The 21,086-nt window shown below is 52.0% G+C and overlaps 1 protein-coding gene across 1 annotated transcript; it reads left to right on the forward strand.

The window, feature by feature from the left end:
- The first annotated feature begins 187 nt into the window (after positions 1-187).
- USP31 (ubiquitin specific peptidase 31) lies at positions 188-20,444 on the forward strand. The gene is made up of 16 exons (XM_061473961.1): positions 188-833; positions 8,860-8,997; positions 9,457-9,545; positions 10,397-10,489; positions 11,038-11,173; positions 11,675-11,819; positions 12,587-12,770; positions 13,445-13,556; positions 14,119-14,213; positions 14,724-14,801; positions 14,975-15,104; positions 15,864-15,983; positions 16,132-16,357; positions 17,079-17,237; positions 17,916-18,068; positions 18,681-20,444. Exons 1-16 carry the CDS (start codon positions 240-242, stop codon positions 20,222-20,224), a joined length of 3,996 nt encoding a protein of 1,331 aa, XP_061329945.1. The 5' UTR covers positions 188-239; the 3' UTR covers positions 20,225-20,444.
- The last annotated feature ends 642 nt before the right edge of the window (positions 20,445-21,086 follow it).

Genomic DNA, 21,086 nt, shown 5'->3' on the forward strand with positions numbered 1-21,086 from the left:
AGGGCCCCGCTCGCTCCCGCCCCGCCGCCGCGCCAGCAACAAAGATGGCGGCGGCGCGGCACCGCCAGCCCGCCCGCCGCTAAGGTGGCGGCGCGGTCACGTGAGGGCACGGCCCGCCCCGCCCCGCCCGCTGCATGGCGGCGCCGTGAGGCGGCGGAGCCGCGGCGGCTGCGGCCCGGCGGCGGGATGCGGCGGCCGGCGGGCTGAGCGCGGGGGGATGCGCGCTGCGCCGCGCAGCCATGTCGCGGGTGAGCGGCCCCGGCCCCGGCCCGGCCGGCAGCGCCAAGGAGAAGCGCTCCTTCAGCAAGCGGCTGTTCCGCGGGCGGGCGGCGGGCGGCGGCTCGGCCCCGTCCGCCTCGCCGACCCCGTCCGGGCGGTCGCTCGGCGGGTTCATGAGCCGCGTGCTGAAGACCCTCTCCACTCTCTCGCACTACAGCAGCGAGCCCGAGTCCCGCGGCCCGCACGCCCCGCGCCTGCCCCCGCCGCAGGCGGCCGGCGGCCTGGGCAGCTGCTTCCCGCCGGGCCCGCCGCGCAGCCCCGAGCCCCCGCCGCGGCCCGCCGGGGGCCCGGAGGCCGTGCCCGGCGTGGCGGGGCTGCGCAACCACGGCAACACCTGCTTCATGAACGCCATCCTGCAGTGCCTCAGCAACACCGAGCTCTTCGCCGAGTTCCTGGCGCTGGAGCAGTTCCGCGGGGGGCCGCCCCCCGCCGCCCCCAGCCCCGCCGCCGACGGACCGCCGGCCGCGCCCGGCGAGGTCACAGAGCAGCTGGCGCAGCTGGTGCGGGCGCTCTGGACGCTGGAGTACACCCCGCAGCACAGCCGCGACTTCAAGGTGAGCTTCCGTGCCCCGCGGGTGCTGAGCTGGGGGGCGGCCGCCTCGTCCCTTCGAGGCGGGAGGACCGGGTGCGCGGCAGCGGCCGGGCTCGAGTGCGCCATCCCTGCGGCGCCGGGACTGGGAGGCCGTTGGTGCCCCTTGCCCGGCCCGGGGCTGGGCTCCACGTGTGGTGCTGGGAGCCGGTGGTGACACCAGGGAACGTGTTTCCCCATCACACGACGCCGCAGGCTGCGCGGCTGCTCTGGTTGTTAGGGTGTGGTGGGGCCTTGTCGCTGGCCCAGTGGTTCATTGGGTGTGGGAAGCCCTCTGGAGAGCTGCTCCCTCTTCCCGGTATCCTTCCGGAGAAGCAGAGCCCGGCCCTGCACAGCCTGGCTGGGGCACAGTGTGGTGTGCCCATGCCATGGCAGTGGTGGCCGCTCTCACCGTCCCGGGGTGAGAGCAGCTGCTGCCCTCATTACTGAGGCGGTGTTTGTTAGGGGTGGCGTTGGACACTGGCCCACAGCTCTGCTGCTTTTTACTTGTGAAAGTGTCCATTTTGTTGTTTCATACCTTTGAAGTGCCGCTGTTAGAAATGAGGCAACTAATTGTTGTTGAGGCGCCAGAGCCGGGAGCTGCGAGTGCACGGGAGGAGGAGGAGGTGGCTGCTGCGAGGTCCTCACAGCACTTGGGAGTCTGGGCTGGTTTGGGGAGCGTGTTGCAGGACAGCACCATACCCACCTCCTGGCGCGAACTTGTTTCACACCGTGGTGGTCTCCCCTTGGAGCCCGCGCAGGAAGATGTGATGGAGACAGGACACAACGGCTTTTAGAGCGCTCTAGGCCTCGCTTCTCAAAACAGGCATTGTGAAGTTTCATTGTAACAGCTATTCCCTGGCGTATAAAACAGTTCATCCGTGTGAAGGTACGAGGGGGTAGGTGGTAGCTTCCAAACCATTAACTTAAAGACCTTTGCTTTAGGGGAATTCCTCCTGCAGAGTGAGCTGGAGAGGGGATGTGCAGATGCATGAAAATACCACAAGAACGTAGCTCACACGTGCTGGGGCTCTGCATTCAGGTCAGGTGGGGTGCAAACAGCAGGTAGGGACAGTGGGTATTGGAGTCTGCTCTTCCTCCGTGTCTCTGTTGGATGGTTGGGTGCCTGAGAGGCAACCCTGGGGTGCCAATAGGCTTTGGCACCCTCAGTCACTTGAGTTGACGCACAGCCGGCACCTCCCTTCTTTTCTCCCTTGTGTTTCCAGGCAGTTGCATCCACCCTTATGGTGGGGTATTCCCTGGAGAGCTGTTTGCCTTTGGAACAAAGGGACCTTGTGTGACGCTGGTGGTTTTGGGCGCTCCTTGCTGGAGGGGCACTTGGGCAGGCAATCCTCTCGGCTGCAGTTTCAGTCCTGGCAGCACCACGGGGCACTCACCTTTGCTGTAATCCCTCAGTGCTCTGGAGTTGCGCTGGCAGGAGGAGGAGCGGTGGATTTCTCCTCAGTAATAGCAGGAATAAAAGGTTGTGAAAGCAGAATTACCTTTTGCCAGTGTAGCTGATAAAATCCAAAGGGAAAGCAGACCACTTTCTAGGCCAGGACTCACTGTTCATGCAGGCCTGCCATAGAGGTGTTCAGATAAGAGTGACAGGAAGAAGAGAAGCAGGTCTGTACATTAAATTAAGGCCATGTTCCAAGGTTTTTCTTTTTCATAGTGGAACTTGGTTTGCCCGCTTGCAGGCATCACTAACAGTAAGCAAATGCTTTTCTACTTGTTGTGGATGTAGCTGGAGCCCATCAGCCTTCTCCCTGCCAGGTCCCTGGAGGTTGTTAAAAAGCATCTTGCTGCAGGGGATCTAGTCTCAGTAGGTCCTGGTCTGTGCTGCACAATGTCAACAGCCCCTGTCCTGCTCGGGAGGACTTTGTCATTATGTCAAGCACTCGACTCCTTATGGGGTCAATTACTTTTAATAGTAAATTAGCGCCTCTAAAGCCAGTTAAGTAGCCTGAACCTGCTATTAAATTCAATGTTCTTAATTAAATTTGTTTTCAGCAGCAGCTTTCACAGTTAATTTAAAGATGTAAATAACAGGCTCAGATTTGAGAGCGGTGAAAATTGGCGCTTTCACTCTGCAAACTGCTGCTTCTCCCCACAACAAGAGCATCCCCCCAGGCTTATTTTGGATAGATGGTGGAAGGCTCCCCACCTCCATTGCCCTCGTTATTTGTAAGGGTGAAAAGTGTTTTCAGAACAGTCCTTCTGCACTTTCACTCCAGCACAAGCAGCTATTGACAGTAGCAGTTATTTGGTAGTCAGAAAGCTCTTTAGCCAGCATGTGCAGAAATCCGTGTGCATTGGGCTGTTTTTTTCTTTTCCTTCCTCTTTTGTCACTGGATATACAGGGCAAAGACACTTTCTAATTCCTAAGTACTTATCTGCAGGCACTAAGCGTCTTTTAGGATAAAGGATAATACTTATCCTCTTGCTTGTTCTTATACCTATAGGCTTTTCTCCTGGGGCAGAGGAAATTTGTTACTAAGTGAGTGTCTGAGTCCTTGCGGACAGAGGCCTTTGAGGGGGTGAGGTTTGAGGTGCTCTTTACCCTCAGCTGATTTTCCTTGGTAGTATTTTGTGCCTTTTTAGGTTGGTCTCCAAGAGATAAGCCATCCCACAGGTTCATGAATCACATAGTGCTGCTGTTGCTGCTGCTGGGAATGAGGAAAGGGCAGTTCAAACGAGTGGTTTCGATAAAATGGTTTGTCTTGTAATGGCAGGGCTGAGAGCGAGCTAATGCACGGGGAGGGGAGGTGAAGTGCTCACTCAGGCAGCAGCCAGCACACCATCTCCGGTCAGATCCACGTGAAACCAAAGGATCTCTGCCAGTGTTTGTTTTAAACCTGGTGTTGGAAGAGGTTAGGGAAGGAGTGGAGTGGGATGGGGAGGTTTGGATCCTTGAGAAGCAGGGCTGGGAGCAGAGGGAGCCTGGCAGGACAGCGCAGGAGCCCCATGGTGGAGGTGATGGATGGTGGTTTATATCTCGGCTTTGGGTGACTTTCCTGTTGGTCCTGTGCTCCTTTGCAGTTTGTTTTAACAATCCTTTCAATTGCTCAGTGGGTTTTATTTTCCTGCCCAAACAAAGCTGCTGCTTTCATAACAAGGGCCAATATTGCAGCTTGTGCTTCCTCTTTCCCCTTTGTGATGGGGTGACAATGGTGATAAACATCTATTGTATGAGCGGTAGCTGTGCTTTGGGCTTGTTTTTTTCCAGGGAGCTGTCCCGCTCTGCCTGCGAAGCTCCCGGGAGTGTCAGACAGTGAGGACAGAGTGTCCTTTGTCACCGGGAGCTGCTCTGGGGGTCTGGAGGTGACAGAGGGGGTCTGGGGAGAGAAAGGGTTTTATTTCAACTAATTGGGCTTGGAAAGCTCTGTGTACTTACCCAGCTCCTGCGGGCCTTTCCCTGCCTTGGAGCGCTGCTCTCCTGGGGTGATGAGGCTGTTTGCTGTTTTGAGGCTTTCTTGCAGCGCAGCCAGTTGCACACTGAAGCATGTCAACGTTTAACAAGACCCTTTGTGTGCTACAACTGTTGATGGCATTTTTTTGTCCTGCAAGATGAAGAGTGCCTTTTTTTTGTGACCCACAGTGTATAGAGCAAATACAGCAAAACCAAAACAACCGATTGAGTCGGATTATCAGAATTACATCTGAACCCAGAATGAATCCTGTCGGTAGAGCAGCAATTACTGTGCCAGGTTCACGATTGTGCCAGGCTTCCAGCTTTATTTATTTATATTTAAACCCTTGTTTAGTGTAGGGTTTCACAGTAGCTGTGTGTAACTCTTCCAGTTTGAAGGTGCTGGTGTGTTGGAAATGCACTAAGAGCAAACACTGCACTTGGGACAAGCAGTCTGTTGGCTGAGTTAGTCACTTTGTGAATTAATAAATAACTCCTGCATTATGGGGGAACTCCAAAGTGTTGACGTGCTCAGTGTCTGTGCCCTCTGTTGTAGCTTAAATGACAGCAGTTCTCAGTGTGGGGCTGCTTGATGCGATTTGGGTGTTGGAAGCTTTTGGTCTTGCTCCTGGAGCTTTGACCACGAGCTCTTCCACTTGCTAGAGCTCTCATGCTTTGCTAATGGGGTCAGTTATAAGTGAAATGGGATCCCCCAGGTCATATTTATTATCTTGCTTTCTGCCTAGCACAGCAATCAGTGATTTTATTCTGGGCAGTTAACTGCTTATTCCTAAAATACTTCAGTGGAGAGCAGACAATCCTCCCATTACATAGAGATGGAGGACTGGGACAGGAAAGAAGTGTGAGACCCTTCGCCCTTCCCTCCTGGTCCCTTGTCTCTTGGTTCTGGTGTTTCAGTTCCTGTGTTCATCTAAAAGGGCTTTGAGTGGGGCTGGGTAATGTGGGATCTTGAAGTGCTTGTTCCAGTTCAGTCCAGGTGCTCCCAGTGGAGGTGTTGTGATGGGGTGGCTTGTCCTAGGGCTGCTCTGCGGTTTGGAAGTGACACACTTCACTTGAAACAAGAAGTGAGTTACAACTTTTCTACATCATTGTGACGCTCCTTGTCATCATGGGAATGTGCTTCTTCAGCGGGATCACAAAGGTCTTGGGCAGCCTTTCCACATCAGGCTTTTTTAATGTTAATGATCAATGAAATGCAAGTCCATTTTTGGGGGGGGGGTTGGGTATTTTTGCCTACTTTTTTCCTGGTGTTTTTTTACAATCTCTTCACCGCCGGTGGCTGCACAGAGAAGCAAGCACTGTGTGTGCATACAGCAGCCCTGAAAGGTGTCATCTTGACAGACTTTGCCCTCTCTATGTGCTGAAGAAAGGTGGTTCATCAGGATTAACTGAGGCTTCACCTGGGAGGGTGAGAGTAGCTGCCAGCATGAGATGGGTGTCAGGCAGGGGCTGGTGGGGTGATGCTGCTTGTCCGGGCTTGTTAAAGGTGCTGGAGGATGCCCTGTGGTCCTGGCACACCGTGCTCTGCCTGCTGCTCTTGGCTTTACTTTCTGAAGTGCAGCAATAAAAGCTGTGCTTTCACCCCCCTGCAGCAGGCAGGGCCCAGCTCTTGGTAGCTGTTCTGGCTTCCCAAGGAGCTGCCATTATCTCCCATGGGATTCTGCCTCCAGAGCCCCAGCATCTCTGGGATGCCCCATGGATAAAAGGAGGAGTGCTGTGTCCTGCACTGGCTGCTTCGACAGAGCTGCTGCCTTCAGAACTCCCTTCTTTGAGCTGTGGTATTGCTCAGCCAGAGGAGATCTCTTCTGTCCCTGGCTGGACCAGTGCCTTGTCCTCAGTGCTGGGCAGGAGGTAGGTGGGTGGACACAGGGCTGGTGCTGGCCTTGGCCTTGTCCCCATCCCCGGCCTGGGGGAGGACAGAAGATCTGAACTGTTTCCTGGGTGTTGCTTTCCCCAGAAAACAGCATCTCCCTTCAGAGAGGGGAAGTTGCTGTTTGTGTGTGTGAGCACAGGGAGTAACTTAGATAAATGCTCCTCGTGAGGTGTCTGCAGCAGACGTTGCCCAAACACAGAACTGTGCCTGTGGGTTTAAGAAAGAAAAATAATAACCTGGTTGAGCAGAACTTGATGGTGCTCGGTGGAAGATGAAGAATAGCCTTTCTTTCCTGCTCACATGTGGCATTGTGTCAGGTCTCTAATGAGCTGGCTTCATCCGCTCATGTACAAAAACCTCCCCACAGCTGCTTCCTACCAGAGGCACGCTGCAAAACAGCACACTGACATTATTCCCTGAGTTGTCTTTGTAATCTGGAACAATAACAGCAGCAGAGGAGAGGCCAGAGGTTCAGCTGTGCTTGGATTTATTTATTGCATCTATTCAGAGCAACGGATGAATGATTATCAAACTTCCAGCGGCTGATAAATATGATAATGCGTCTTTGCTGTAAATCTGCTTTACAGACAGGCAGGGACTTGTGTGGTTGTTGGGTGCTTGCATTAGGGGGTAGGGTAAGTGTGTGCAATCAATAGGAAATGATGATTTTCCCCCTGTTGTCTCGACTGGTGGTGCCACTTCCATTCAGGGTGCCTGTGTGCCGGCTCTCACACATCCTTCTGCATGCTCTTCAGGGCTGAGCTGAGGGAGGGGGCTGGAGGTGCCTGTCTGTGTGCTCCTGGAAGGGGATGGGAGGGGGGGTCAGTATTCATTGCTGGAGCCTCACATCTGAAACAGCTGCACCGAAGTTGTTCCTGACCCGTTTGTAGTACCTCTGGCAGTGGACGGGGTCTGGTCAGATTTGCCACCTACACTTCCAGCAGAGCCAGATTAGGGGCAGAGGATTAAAGGCTACGGGGGGGGGGGGGTGGGTGGTAAATGTGGTGGGTTTAATGTGGGTTGATGTGTTTTTTAAACCAATTGCTTCTTAACTCTGTATCTGCAGCCTGTTTTGGTAGCAATGGGACCCCATATGCGCTCACAGAGCCCAAAGCGAGGGGCTGGCTGGGGAGGGAAGCCGTGGGGCTGTTTAGGTGCAGAGGCAGGCAGTTGAGCGGGGGCTGCGCTTTGAGTTCCTGCTGTACTTCTCAGACTGTTAAACCGGTTGATTCAGCTCCTTTATCTCTTGCCCTGGTCCGTGCTCCCCAGCACTGCCTGTTCCACACTGTGTGTCTGCTGCTCCTCCTTTGCACCTCGCCAGCCTCGCAGGGCTCTGCGCTCCCAGCAGCTCGGAGTGCACATTCCATAGAGCAGCAGATGCAGAGGTTTAAGCACTAACAAACCCGCTTGCAGCGGCTGTGATAGGCAGTGTGAGTGACACTGGGAACACACTGCTGCTGCTGGAGTGGTTGTTGTAACGGAGCCTCTTGTGAGGGAATCGCATCTGATATTTTGTAGTGCTTCCTGAACCACTTCCAAGATGTTGCGATCTCTCTCCACAGGCAGCTCTTTCTTTATTCTGGGTCCACTCAGGACGCAGGAGTCTTGAAATCAGAGCAGTTATCCTGGAGATGGGAATGACACAGATACAGGCACATGGTTGATGTGAATCCCTGGGGTTTGCTGTGCTCTGGGGTGTTCAGCTTGTGCAGCTCAGTGTAGGATGTCACATCACCAGGAGCACGCGTCAGTAAAAGGCAGTGAAGGTCTAGGCTGGAGTTATGTGCTGGTGACACAGAGGGAGATGATATAAGGGACACTCACCTGGGTGCCTGAGGTGCTTACTGGTGTATGTTTCCATACAGACCCCATAATGCCCCCTTTTTTACTGCAAATATGAGATTCTCCTCTTCCTAGCAACACTAAAGCCCCTTTTATCTTCAACTCTGTCTAGCCTAGGACTTGCAGTGTGGTGATAGCACCTCCTGGCTAACGTCACCAAGCTAGAAGGACAAGCTAGATCAGGTAAGGCAGCTGCTGTCAGGAGGGCTCGTGCACACGTGAGGAGAGCGATTATGTCTGTTTTCCCTTGTTTTGCTGCCTTGAGGCAGGTGCACAGATTACAGAGGACAGGCACTATATGTTTATCAGTCCTTTCCTGTCTTTTTCTCCACCCCCTGCTTCTGGTGACCCCATTTTCTAGAGGGATAAAGCGAGCAGCCCAGCCTCATTTCTCAAAGCTGTTGCAAAGTCTGATTAGAGGAGTGGAGGAGCTGGGGCTCCGTGTGTGTGATCCTGCCTGGCCCCTCGGCGCTCCTGGCTTGTGTGCCAGTACAGTACACTGATAGGGTTGGGGCTCAGTTCTGAGGGGTTGAGCACCAAGTTTGCTATGAATGCTTCTGTTTACCGATGGTGCAGTTCCTCCACAACCACTGCCCTCACCCCTCTGCTCTGTACTGAGGCTGCTGGCAGTTTCCCTGCCCAGCAAGGCACCGGGTGCTGCTGTAGCTCCAGTTGGGCAGAGGCTTGACACGCAGTGGTAGGTCCTGTCCCATGCCTGGCTGGTGTGGGACAGCAGTGTCCCTCCAGAGCTGTGTCTCTCTGGCTCTAAGTGTGCTGCCAGCCCTGCCTCCGCGGTGGTGCGGGCTCGGTGGAGGGCAGTGCTCACTGCTGCTCTCCCGCTGTACCCATCTCCTCCCTCTGCAGAACATTGTGTCCAAGAACGCCATGCAGTACCGCGGGAACGCCCAGCACGACGCGCAGGAGTTCCTGCTGTGGCTCCTCGACAGAGTCCACGAGGATCTGAACAACGTGGTGAACTACAGTGGGATGCCTCCGCTCAAGGTGAGGGGTTTCGCTGGGAGCCAGCACGGGACATTGGCTCTAACTTTGGATACAGGCTTCCTTTTTCAATTCCATCTCCCTGCTGGCTTCTCAACTCTTATAGTTTGGGGGGAGCAAAAGTTTGGGTGAAACCACTGTTTGCTTCATTAACCCCTGGCGGGTGCTCCCCAGTACAATCACTTGGGAAGGGTCCCATGCTGCTCCACAAGAGCTGGGAGGCACCACGGGCAGGAGCTGCCAGAGCTGCCCTGCTGCGAGGTCCCTGCTCACCCCAGGGCTGCCCTAAGCTACCTCACACTGTGTAACCCCCGTGTGAGCACAGCACACTCCTTAGTTGAACGTTTGGTGGCACTTTTTGGGTAGCTTTGGGCAGGAAGGGCACAGATGTGCCCAGGGGTGCTGGAGCCATCCAGCACTCCACGCCTGGCAGTGCTTCTAGGGTTTATCCTTCTCTTTTAGCCGCCCCTGGAGGATGATGTGCTGCTCGAGGGACCAGCCTTTCCAATCAGCAGTACTTTCGTGCAGGAACTCTTTCAAGCCCAGTACAGGTATGATACTTAGTACATTTTGAGGCATTAAGGCATGTATTGGTGACCCCAGTACGATTCTGCCCTGACACTAGATCCCCCAGTGCAGTTGCGACTGTTGTCACTGTTGTTTGTGAATTCCTGAATGAAATCTGAGCTAAGATCTTGCTCCAGAGGGGAGAGAGAATTTCCTTACTTCAAATTTGGGATATCCTGTGAAAATCTACAGCATGTGCCACTTCTTCACCTGCCCCAGTGCATCCTGAAAGCAAGTCAGAACTAATAGAAGAGAACAGCCTGACTTCAGTGTTCCTTGTATCTGTGGTGCTCTCAAAATTGGAATTGCAGGGCTGTCTCCCCAGCATTTGCCAGGGATTCCTTTGTGAAGGAGAAAACTTAAACCTGGTATAAAAACACAAAGCCAGTGTAAAGTGCAGGTTAATGCTGGATGTGAGAGGTGTTTTTCCCTTCAGAGGAAGAGGTCTGTACACGTGTGGTGCTCGTGCTGCCATCTCCCTCCCTTCACTTCACCTCTTTTCAAAGCCAAAACCTTTCCCGGCCTTCCATGCTGGGGCAACTGGTGGTGCATTGTTAATTTTGCAGTGCTGTTTGTTAAAAGGCTGTGAGTTGGGGGGAAGTCTTTCCTGGCAAACCCTGTAATGGACTTGGAACCTAATTAATCAAAAAGGACCTAGGAACCAGCAGCCCATCACTTACAGCAGCTCTGTCTGTGAAGAGTGCTTTGTGGAGAGGAGGAAGAGTAGAGAGGGGCAGCCAGGTTGGCATGGGAAGGCTGTTGCTTGTGCTTTGGTGATTTATCTGTTCGGATGAAATGAGGAATAACTCTGCCCTGTTACTGATATTTGCACCAGGTCCTCTCTGACGTGCCCTCATTGCCAGAAGCAGAGCAACACCTTTGACCCTTTCCTCTGCATCTCTCTGCCAATTCCTTTGCCTCATACACGGTATGTAACTATCGAGTTGGCTGTTTCCCATGCACATAGGGGTGTTTAATTTTCTACTGAAGGAAGAGAGGTGTCAGCAAAAATCTCTGCAGTAAGTCTTTAAAAAAGATGGATAGGACCATATGGGGCTTTAATTCCTTAGCTTTGCAGGTGAATTGGAAAATTAAGCCTCCTACTTGTTTCAGAATGGTCCTCCCCCCCTCCCCCTTAGCTTCCTATAGAATTAATTTTGGGGAGAAAAAAATCTTTGATTCCCGTAACCAAACATTCTGCTTTTGACTTTATTTATAGCATTTTAAAATTAAGAAGGGGAAAAGGATGAAACACTTTTCTTTAACTTTCCTTGGAACAGCCTCACTGATGACTCCAGTGTCAAAAAGTGAAGTGAAAAGTTTTCCTGCAAAGTGCTTATGCTCTTTTTGCAAGGCAGCAGTTGCTGGTAAAGGAAAAAGCTTCAGGGAGGGGAAAAAAATTCCAGATAAGTTCAGAGCGAAGATAAAGATGCCGAGCAAAGCTGCAGGGTGTGAGTGCCTCCCTGCTCTCCGCAGGCCGCTCTACGTGACCGTGGTGTACCAGGGCAAGTGCTCTCACTGCATGCGCATTGGTGTGGCTGTGCCAGTGGTGGGGACGGTGGCCAGGCTGCGGGAAGCTGTGTCCTCAGAAACCAAGATACCAACAGAACAGGTAACGGGCTGGGCCTGTCACTGGGTGCCCTCCCTTCAACAGGAGGGAGGGAAGGGCTTTTGTACCACGTTGGGGATGTAGGAATTGAAATTCCATCCGTGAAGCAGGGTGGTGGTAACCTGGATCATGCTTTTCCCTGTACATGGGTTTCTTGAAACCTAGTGACGTTGGGATTGCCAGCACTCCACGTCAGTGGAGTGTGCAGACATTCCTGATCACACGGGTATTCATGCATGCTGTCAGTGAGGGAACTGTTGGGCATCTATGGTGAATTCCTCTGTAGGAAGAGCTTCAGGAAAGCTATCTGATCCCACTGAAAAAACCTCTCCATGTGCTGCCCTTACCCCAGCTTCTCATTTGTGTCAGTCTTTTTCCCTGTTCCTTGTTCCTGGCCGGTGCCAGGAAGTTTTGAGGAGTGCCATCCCTTAGCAGGGATGGGGCAGCTCAGTTGAACCAGGCAGGGGTGGTTTGATGGTTCTGGTTTGCTTCTGCTGGCTCTAGATTGTGCTGACAGAGATGTACTATGATGGGTTTCACCGTTCCTTCTGCGACACTGATGACCTGGACACCATTCATGAAAGCGACTGCATTTTTGCCTTTGAGACCCCAGAGATATTTAGGCCTGAGGGTATCCTCAGTCAGAGAGGTAAGTCCATAGCTCTGTTTGATGCTTGCCTCAGGTGTGCGTGAGAGAGGCTTGTTTTGGAAAATGTTATACTTGAGAATAGAAGCCCCACAAGTAGTTGATGTTCTGGTGTATTGATTTCATCTCTTTGTCCAGCTTCATTCCAGCGGACTTCATGGTGTTGTCAGCTGGGAGGTTATCAAGAAGCCATGTACATTCCTTTCTACGGCTTCCCAGGCTGATTCTGCATGCCAGGCTGCTTTAATGTGAAATCTGTTGTCAGGCTTAATTTAAAGACCTGCTAGAGACCAGCTGAAGCCATTGAGTTTGTGTTATTTAAAATCAGATTGCCAGTGATGAATAAACAGGCTCAGGAATGAGCAAACACTTTCTCTTTCAAAGCTCAGAAGCCTCAGCTTCTCTGCATCCCCTTCTGAAAGGGAGTAATTGCATCCTGGGTGGATGGAGCATAATCAAAGGCAAATTTTATTATTGGAAATCATAAGCAGGGTCTGTGTCACTTCAGCTTTTCTTACAGGCAAAGCCGTGAGCACTTGTACATACAAAGTGCTGTGGAAAGTCACTTTGGTGAGCACTGGCATTCAGTTTCTTTCTGTAAAGAGTCACAGTAAAAAGTAATTGCTCTTTGAAGCCTTCATGCAAGTGGCAAAAGTGGTCTTGATCCCATACTGACCTGTTCCTCTGCAGCCCAGGAAGGGTTTCCTGAGGGGGGCATCAGAACACTAAAGGCATATGACATAAACGTTTCCTTCCCCCTCATTTTTCAGGAATACATGTGAACAATAACCTGAATAACTTGAAATGCGGCACTGAACACTCCCGAACAGTATCTTACACTCAAGGAGCAGCAAAGTCTGGAAAACTGGAGCAGTCCTCTCCTAAACCAGCAGCAAATGACAAGATTGTCTTGCTGGTGTGTAACCGAGCGTGCACTGGGCAGCAGAGCAAAAGGTGAGTGGCTGCTTCACTTAGAGCTGCTCTTCTGGCTGCATCCTTAGTTGACCTGGGGCTTACTCACCATGTGGTGAAAACACAAGGTGAAGGAGCAGCAGCTTGCATTCCTAGCTTGCATTAGGTGCTGAAGAGCATGTTGATGAAAAACCATTCATGAATGCTGCAAAATATTCCTTATTTTGGTGAACTTCAAATAGTCCTGTGTTAATGGGAAGTGGTGAGTGCAGAGCAGCTGGAAGCTGTGCCACCTCTCTGTAAGCTGTCTGCTTCCAGAGAGCAGCAAGCACGTCTGACCATATCTGCGATGTGTGGAAGTTTCTAATTGGGAGTCAAATGGGGTGGGGAGTGAGATATGACCATGGCAAAGGCATTTGTACCAACAGCAGACTTGGAACTGTCTCAGCTGCTCAAGTTTGCTTCACAAAACATTATCCCAGGCAGGTCACAAAGCTCTGCAGCTTGAACCTGCTTGAGCAGGGAGCAGGACTGCCTGTTAGAAGGGGCCCTCTGCATGGGCAGCTGTGACAGCGTTATCCCAAAGTTAAGTGCCTCTTCCCTGGAGAGAAGTCTTCATCCGAAGAGTGCCGAGTGAGGAGAGTGGGGGTCTGGGGGTTGATTGCTGAACAGAGTAGTCCTTTATTTCCTGCCTCAACTGCTTCTCCTTCCCATAGGTTTGGCTTGCCCTTTGTGTTGCATTTGGAAAAAACAATTGCTTGGGATATTCTGCAGAAGGAAATCCTGGAGAAGATGCAGTATTTCCTGCGGCCTGCAGCCTGCCTGCAGGTAAGGCAAATCTCTCTGGTTGAGACTTCCAGCTCTGTGATGGGGACTGACGGGGTGGAAGCCAGTTACCTGCAGTGATGATCATGCTGCACACACCAAACTGAGAGCTTCCCAATACTTCTTTATGCAATGATATCCAGATCTGGTATTCCTCTTTGGTGCTTTGTAAAAGGGACAAGTAAGATTAGACTGATCGGGGAAGAAATTGCTTCACCTTATCTTCAAGAAATATTTGAGAGGTTAGTGCTGGTGTCTGCACTGGAATCCACTGGTTGCTGGTGTTTGCCTTAAAAGCTGAAACATTTACTTAGCGATGGTGCTTTTCTGATGAGAACCTGGTGTCTGCTCAGGTCCCTATAGAGGAGCTGTTGGGTACAAAGCCTCTCTTGCTGCACCTCACCCCTCTGATAGCTGCTTAGGTATAACTGAGTCCTTGTGAATTTGCTTTCTCGCATAAAACACATTTTCTAGGACAAAGTACACCTCAGCCAGGATGAGAGCAGGTTTGCACTTGGGTAAACTGGGTTTGAGCCATTGAGATGACTTCTACTCCTTGTTGCAGGTTTGCCCATTCAGCTTGCGAGTGGTTAGTGTTGTGGGCATAACGTACTTGCTACCTCAGGAGGAGCGACCCCTCTGCCACCCAACGGTGGAAAGGTGAGCTCATTCAGGGGTGGGGAGAGGTTTGTCAGCTGGGGACTCCATGTGTAGCCATGCAGGAAGGGGTGGTGTTGGTGTGGATGTGTGGAATGGACTTCACAGGCTGTAGGAGCAAGGAAGCGATTGAGTGTCCTCAAGAAGCTGTGTGAGGATTCTCAGTGGTGGCTGTGATGCCATCTGGAGTCTCCTCTTCCGAATGGAGAGCACAATGGAAGTTTTACTCCAACCATTTTACTTCTTTGTAGCATCTGTTATTCTTTAGAAATCTGTGGATGTCTGTGCTGTAAATAAGTGTCTGTTTGTTCCCAGCACCAAAGTACTGGGTAATGCAGTTTGCCAGCTCTGCCGTGTTCTTTGTTATGTGAATTCCTTGTACTCCTTTGCAAACATGAGCTGTGTGGGAGTGGAGGAAAGGTGGGGGGCAGGTGGAGAGAAGTTGTACATGTAAAAGATAAAGTAGACTTGAGACTGAAAGATGGTCTAACTTCTGTCTGCTCCTCTCTGCAGGGCATTGAAGTCATGTGGACAGGGGGGAACTGCTCATGTGAAATTAGTGGTAGAATGGGACAAAGAAACTAAAGATTAGTAAGTATAAAGTAGAAATCCTTGAAGCATGTTCACCTCAAGAGTGATGCTGTGTGGCTGTGTGAATTATGCACCCTTCAGCAAACAGGAGACCCCTCAAGCTTCACCCCATGGTCATAGACTTGGGGCTGTTGGGTGGATGTGTGGGTAAATGTGTTGTTTCCCTGATGCAGCTTGTTTGTGAACACTGAAGAGGAATATATTCCAGACTCTGACAGTGTCCGCCAGCAGAGAGAGCTTCATCACCAACCTCAGACCTGCACTTTATCTCAGTGTTTCCAACTGTACACCAAAGAGGAACAGGTAGGGGCAACACAGGACTCGGGAGGCCTGGCTTGTCCACGTGCTGCACCAGCTCCCACGCTCAGCACAGGAGCTGTTTTCTGCAAACACTGATTTGTTGAGACAAAGAACAGTTCTGTAACACAACAGTAGTTACCAGCCCTGCTAACAGAGATTCTCTGCAGTAAGGAGGAAGCTGTGGGAGGTGCTGTTTCTGGGGGTTTTGCCCAAATGTTGATAGGAGAACTCACTCCTCTGTTCTGCAGTTTCCTCCCTGTGAACCAGCGATGTCTTTTTCTGGCACACATGATAAAGGGTTAGAACAGTGTGACTTCTCCTGGGAATTTACTGCTCTGTCTTGGAGCAGCTGTGTGTTTCCAAGCCTGATCAGGCCTGGGGTGGGCTCAGGTAAAACCCACTGAGTGGGACCCCAACCACTGCACACAGTGCAGTGCCCACTGAGCTCATTTCTCCAGGAGTGTGGCTGCTCTCCTCCTCTAGCTGGAGGAGCTGCTCATGGTGAGAGGAGGTTGATGTGACAGGAGCAGACTGCAGGTGGGTCTGATCTGGCCCTTGCCTGGAGCACTGCATGATCTACATCTCGTTGCCAGAGGTCTGATCTGCTGTAAAAGGGGACGGTCCTACAGGTGAACCCATGACTGAGCTTTAATTTGGAGTCTGTCTTGCCTCCTCTTTCAGAAGTGAGGGAAAAGATGTTTGACAGCCTAAAGCTGCCTTAGACTGTGAAAACTAAAACCCACTCCTTCCTCTTCCATGTAGCTTGCCCCAGATGACGCATGGCGATGCCCACACTGCAAGCAACTGCAGCAGGGTAGCATCACACTGAGCCTCTGGACCTTACCGGATGTTCTCATCATACATCTCAAAAGGTTTCGACAGGTAAGGATGCCTCGAGGCCTGCTGCTCAGCCAGGGGGGACCTGGCTACACTACCTCTTCTGCCCTGGGTATTCCTGTCCTGGATTTCTGTTTCCTCCAGGCATGGTGGCCTTCCTGCCACTGCAGTTCATGCCCTTCTGTTTACACAGGAAGGAGACCGAAGGATGAAACTTCAGAACATGGTTAAGTTCCCCCTGAATGGTTTGGACATGACTCCTCACGTTGTGAAACGCAGCCAGAGCAGCTGGAGTTTGCCATCTCACTGGTCACCCTGGAGGAGGCCCTATGGTCTTGGGAGGGATCCTGAGGACTATATCTATGACCTGTATGCTGTCTGCAATCATCATGGCACCATGCAGGGGGGACACTATACAGGCAAGTACCTGGCATGTCATGTGTGGTGGACCCTTTCAGGAAGAAAACTCTTACATTGACATTTGAGTGTCTGTAACTTCCTCATCTTTCTTGGCAAAAGGACCTAACCCAACTGATAAGGGCTGGCTGTGTAATACTGCAGGGGTGACTTTTATGACATATGAGGAATGGAATAATGCCTGTTAACCCCAAATCTTGTACTGTATGTTTCTTTCTCAGCTCCTTTTTTTCCTTCAGAATAATGTAACTGGCCTTTCATGCTTCAGAAATGCTCCTGGCCACTCAGAGCAGAACTTGCATAGTTGCAACAGGCTGTTAGACCCAGGAAGTGTTTGCACATTGGCTGTGTGCACAGCCAGTTTATGAACTCCTCTGAGCCTGTTCCAACAGCTCCGAGAGCAGCCAGAGATAGAGAGAGTTGCTTGGTGGGTCTTAGGATTTGTGTGACTCCACACAGTAGCCCCAGAATGTGCGTGTCCAGTTTTCCCTTGGTTTTTGTCTGTAATGGTGGTCTGTTCTGAGCAGTCATGCTGGACAAAGAAAATCCTGGAATGGGAGCTGATCAGTCAGACTGGAAGAGGATGTGTTGCATGAATAAATCTGTTTCTTTCATTCCCCTCCAACTCCGTCATAGCAGATAGGGTCAAGTATAAGTTACCAGACAGGAAACCTGACAGTAGCAGGAGTGAGGAAGGTCTAAGAGTCATGTTTTTCCTCTCAGCATATTGCAAAAATTCGGTTGATGGTCAGTGGTACTGCTTTGATGACAGTGATGTTCAGCAACTTCCTGAAAATGAAGTCTGCAAGCAAACAGCTTACATTCTTTTCTACCAGAGGCGCACAGCAATCCCATCCTGGTCTGCCAACAGCTCTGTGGCAGGTAAGCCCTGCAGGCACTGTCAGGGAGTGGTGGTGGTTTGTCTTTCATGGACAGTTTGTTCTTCTGAAGGATTTTCCGCCCGGTTTAAGCCCCTGCTCTCTGTCCCAGAACTCGGTGAGGCTTCTCTGAGCTTGCTGCTGTGCAGAGGGGCCACAGGAAGCTCCCACCTCTTCTGTTGAGGGTAGTTGTGTCAAAGGGGCTGTGGAGATGGGGAACCCCCCTCTACCCCATTGGCAATGCTGCTCAGAGCTGCCCTTGTCAAAACCAGTACATGAAATGGGACAGTCACTTTCTCTCCAGCAGAGCTGCTGGTCTGTGGTGGGCAGCAGCTGAATCCTGGGGGAGGTGGGAGTGGATGCAGATGTCTTTGGAAAGGAAAGGATTTGCACTGTGTTTTTGTGGCAGCTCCGGAACTGCACCTCTGCCTGCCTGCTGTTGCACTGCTGCTGTTGATTCACAGTGTACTGGGCTGGGTGCCATTCTGTCTTTCACTTATGGCCACACTATTTCATGCAAGCGGGGACTTGCTCTCAGCAGTGTCTGGATGCTGTGGCTGTGTCAACCGGCTCCAGACTCCGGATGCCTGTTGAAGCCGGTGCCATGTGGTACGTACCCAGCTCTGTGTCCTTCCAGTGTTTCCCATGTTCTGGTCTGATGCCCGTGCCTGGTTCCTTGCAGGCTCCACAAGCTCCTCGCTCTGTGAGCACTGGGTCAGCCGCCTGCCCGGCAGCAAGCAGCCCAGCATCGCTTCGGCAGCCTCCTCGCGGCGCACATCCCTGGCTTCGCTCTCGGAATCAGTAGAGCTGACTGGGGAAAGGAGTGAAGATGATGGTGTGTATCAGCACTGCAGTGCATGGGGGCTACTGGGCCGCTGTTTCTGCTGCAAGATCCCTGTTAAAATAGCTGCAAAATACGTAGTTTGAGGGACAGTTACTCTAGCAGCTGGGGAGGCAGGCACTGTGGGTTCTGGCAGATGGATTCTGGCACAGGTGAGCTTTTCTCTGGTATAAAAGGGTGGAGAAGAGCAGGACAGAACCTTAAGGAGCCTTTCAAAGAAAGGAAATGCTGTCAACTAAACCTCTCAAGGACTTGTGCTTGTGTTTTGTAGACAGATACATGCACTTCTGGGATCATAATCTTAGTTTTGATTTGAGTTTGAATTGATGGCTAGTTTCAAGAACTTCCAAGGTACAAAACCTGTGTTTGTTCTCCTGCTGCTCATGGATGAGAGGAAAACCTGGGGTTTTAGTTACAGATTGCCGGTAGCAAATAACTGTTGTTGAACTCCTTATTCAGCTTTCATGCAAGAAGCTGTGGCTGCAGCAGGCACGGGGAGGCAAGCAGCGTGGTGTAGGTGGGCTGTTGGACACAGGGAGCGGTGTCTGTGGATGGCTGGGACAGGCAGGGCCCAGCTTTCGCACTGAGGGGTCTCTTTCTCTGCAGGAGGATTTTCGACTCGTCCCTTTGTGCGAAGTGTCCAGCGCCAGAGCCTGTCATCCCGATCGTCTGTCACCAGCCCGCTGGCAGTGAGTGAGAACGGTGTCAGGCCCTCCTGGTCCCTCTCTGCGAAGCTGCAGCTGCGCTCCAACTCACCATCGCGCTTCTCTGGAGACTCCCCGGTGCACACCTCTGCTTCCACCCTGGAGAAGATCGGGGAGGCTGCTGACGATAAAGTCTCCACCTCCTGCTTTGGCAGCCTGAGGAACCTCTCTAGCAGCTACCTGGAGCCCTGCGATGGCAGTCGGCGGGAGCACAGGACGGCTCGCAGGGCTCCTTTGGCCGTCATGGAAGGGGCGTTCAGGGAAGAGGCTGTTGTAAGGACATCTAGCTCAGATCTTTCAGATGAGTATGGCAAAAGCTCTGTGCAGCCAGACAGGAATCACCCTGCTTTGGACCCTTTTGATAACAACAACCAAATCGCCTTTGTTGATCAGAGTGATTCTGTGGATAGCTCTCCTGTCAAGGAGGTGAAAGCCCCCGGTGGGACGGTGCTGGCTGCAGAGAAGGCAGATGGCACTCCTAAGAAGGTTCACAGCTCCAAGGGAGTTTCTGAGCCAGACAAAAGTTTGAGGAAGGGACGGACAGGCTTATCTACGCAAGAGACCAAAGTCTCTCATGCTTCTCCTCCTCCACTAAAGAGTGCCCAGAAAGTGTCCCGGTCTAGAAGTAAGACGGACTCCTCTAGGGCCAGCGGGCGCCATGGGTCTCCCGCTCCCACTCAGGCTAGGAGGGACCATAGCACGAAGCCCCTTGAGGTGGCTGTCCCATCGGCCCAGCAGAAGCAAAGGCCAGGTTCATCTCCATCCTCCACAGCTGCCAAGAGAACCCCATCGGGCTCATTGACTAAGGGCTCTTCTGCTGGGAAGAGCCGGACTTCAGACCGAAGCCTCAGCAGGGAGGGCTCTAAGCTAAGCCTGGGGTCGGATAAGACGAGCGTTACCAGCAGCTCGAGAACGAGCTCCCCGCGGATCAGCCACTCCAGGAGCGACAGCCGCGCCGTGGACAGCAAGCACGTGCGGAGCTCCTCCATGGCCAACCTGCGGTCTCCAAACGTGGGTGTGCGCTCCGCCCTGAAGAGGGACAGCAAGTCAGAGGAGAAGGGGCTGTCCTTCTTTAAATCGGCCTTAAGGCAGAAGGAGACGCGGAGGTCAGCAGACCTGGGGAAGACCACGATGCTCTCCAAAAAGACGGGGAGTGGCAGTTCCAAGTCAGGCAGTAAAAACGTGCTGGAAGATAAATCAGAGAAAGGTGTTGTCCCACCAGCCTCCCAAACCAATGCCAACCTTACTGCAAAAGAAAAACTTGTCCCTAAAGACGCTGCCCCCAGCAAACATTCTCTGCTACCCAGTCGCAAGTCCAAGTCTTCCCAGCTAGATCCCGGAGTCCAGTCTCCTCCTTCCAGTGGCAAGCAGGCTGCTGACAAGCCACTGAAAAGGTTACCTTCCAGCATGCAGGTGTCTGTACGGCCTTCTCTGGAACCTCAGTGAAATGCTGCAATCCAGGTGTCTTTTCTTCTGCTGAGAAGCTAATTTATTGAGCTCTTGTTTTTTTGTTCATGTGCCTAATGTCTGTTTTGAGGAGAAGTTAACTGCAAGTTGTTAAAGCGCCTTTTGATTCTGCCATCAAACCAAATAGCCACAGGCAGCCAGCACTGATGCAAGTAGTCTAGCTGGAGTCGTTGTTGAACATGAATGCAGCTGTCCCATAGCACTTGTACAGGAGTCTCTTTATAGAAAATGCACCAACTTCCTTCAGATTTGAGGTCTGGAATCTGAAAGGCAGTTGTACTGACACTAGTGTGCTTTGTAGAGCTGTGAACTGATATTCCTTTGGTCTTGTTCTGAGCAGGCTGTGTCCACGATGGTGTGGCCTTGTTCTGAGCTGGGGAGGATGCGAAGGAAACTGGGAAGGAGAGGCTGCCACTTCTTATGCTCTCTCTTGACCCCCTCTCCCTGCTCCCTTCCGTTTTCAAGCTTTCTAAAGGGCAATATTTCAACACTAATGTTGTTTCTCAGGTATATACTCAGCCAGTATAGGAGGGACTAGCATTAGTGGATGTGCAGAAAGGTACCTGTGTGTCCGTGTGTCTGTAACAGTTCATTTTGCATTCCAGCAGCTGAAAGTGGGTGGTTTTTGTTCCCTGAAATGTAACCTGCCTTTTTTGTTGCTATGTCTGCAAAGAGTTCAGCTCTGTCCATACCTGAGGCAACCTCTACCCTGTCCTCTTGAATTACTTTCTCTCTTCTGAAACACTGTACTGAGCAACAGAAGAAACCACTGAGCTGCAGCTGGGTGCCAGCTCCTGGTACTTGTGGGAGGTGGTGGCAGTGCCGTAGGAGAGCTGTCTTC

The sequence above is a fragment of the Pezoporus flaviventris genome, unplaced genomic scaffold, assembly GCF_033815535.1.
Source record: "Pezoporus flaviventris isolate CSIRO_AGI_PZ_B2104156 unplaced genomic scaffold, CSIRO_AGI_Pfla_v1 ptg000078l, whole genome shotgun sequence".
Classification (NCBI taxonomy): Eukaryota; Metazoa; Chordata; class Aves; order Psittaciformes; family Psittacidae; genus Pezoporus; species Pezoporus flaviventris.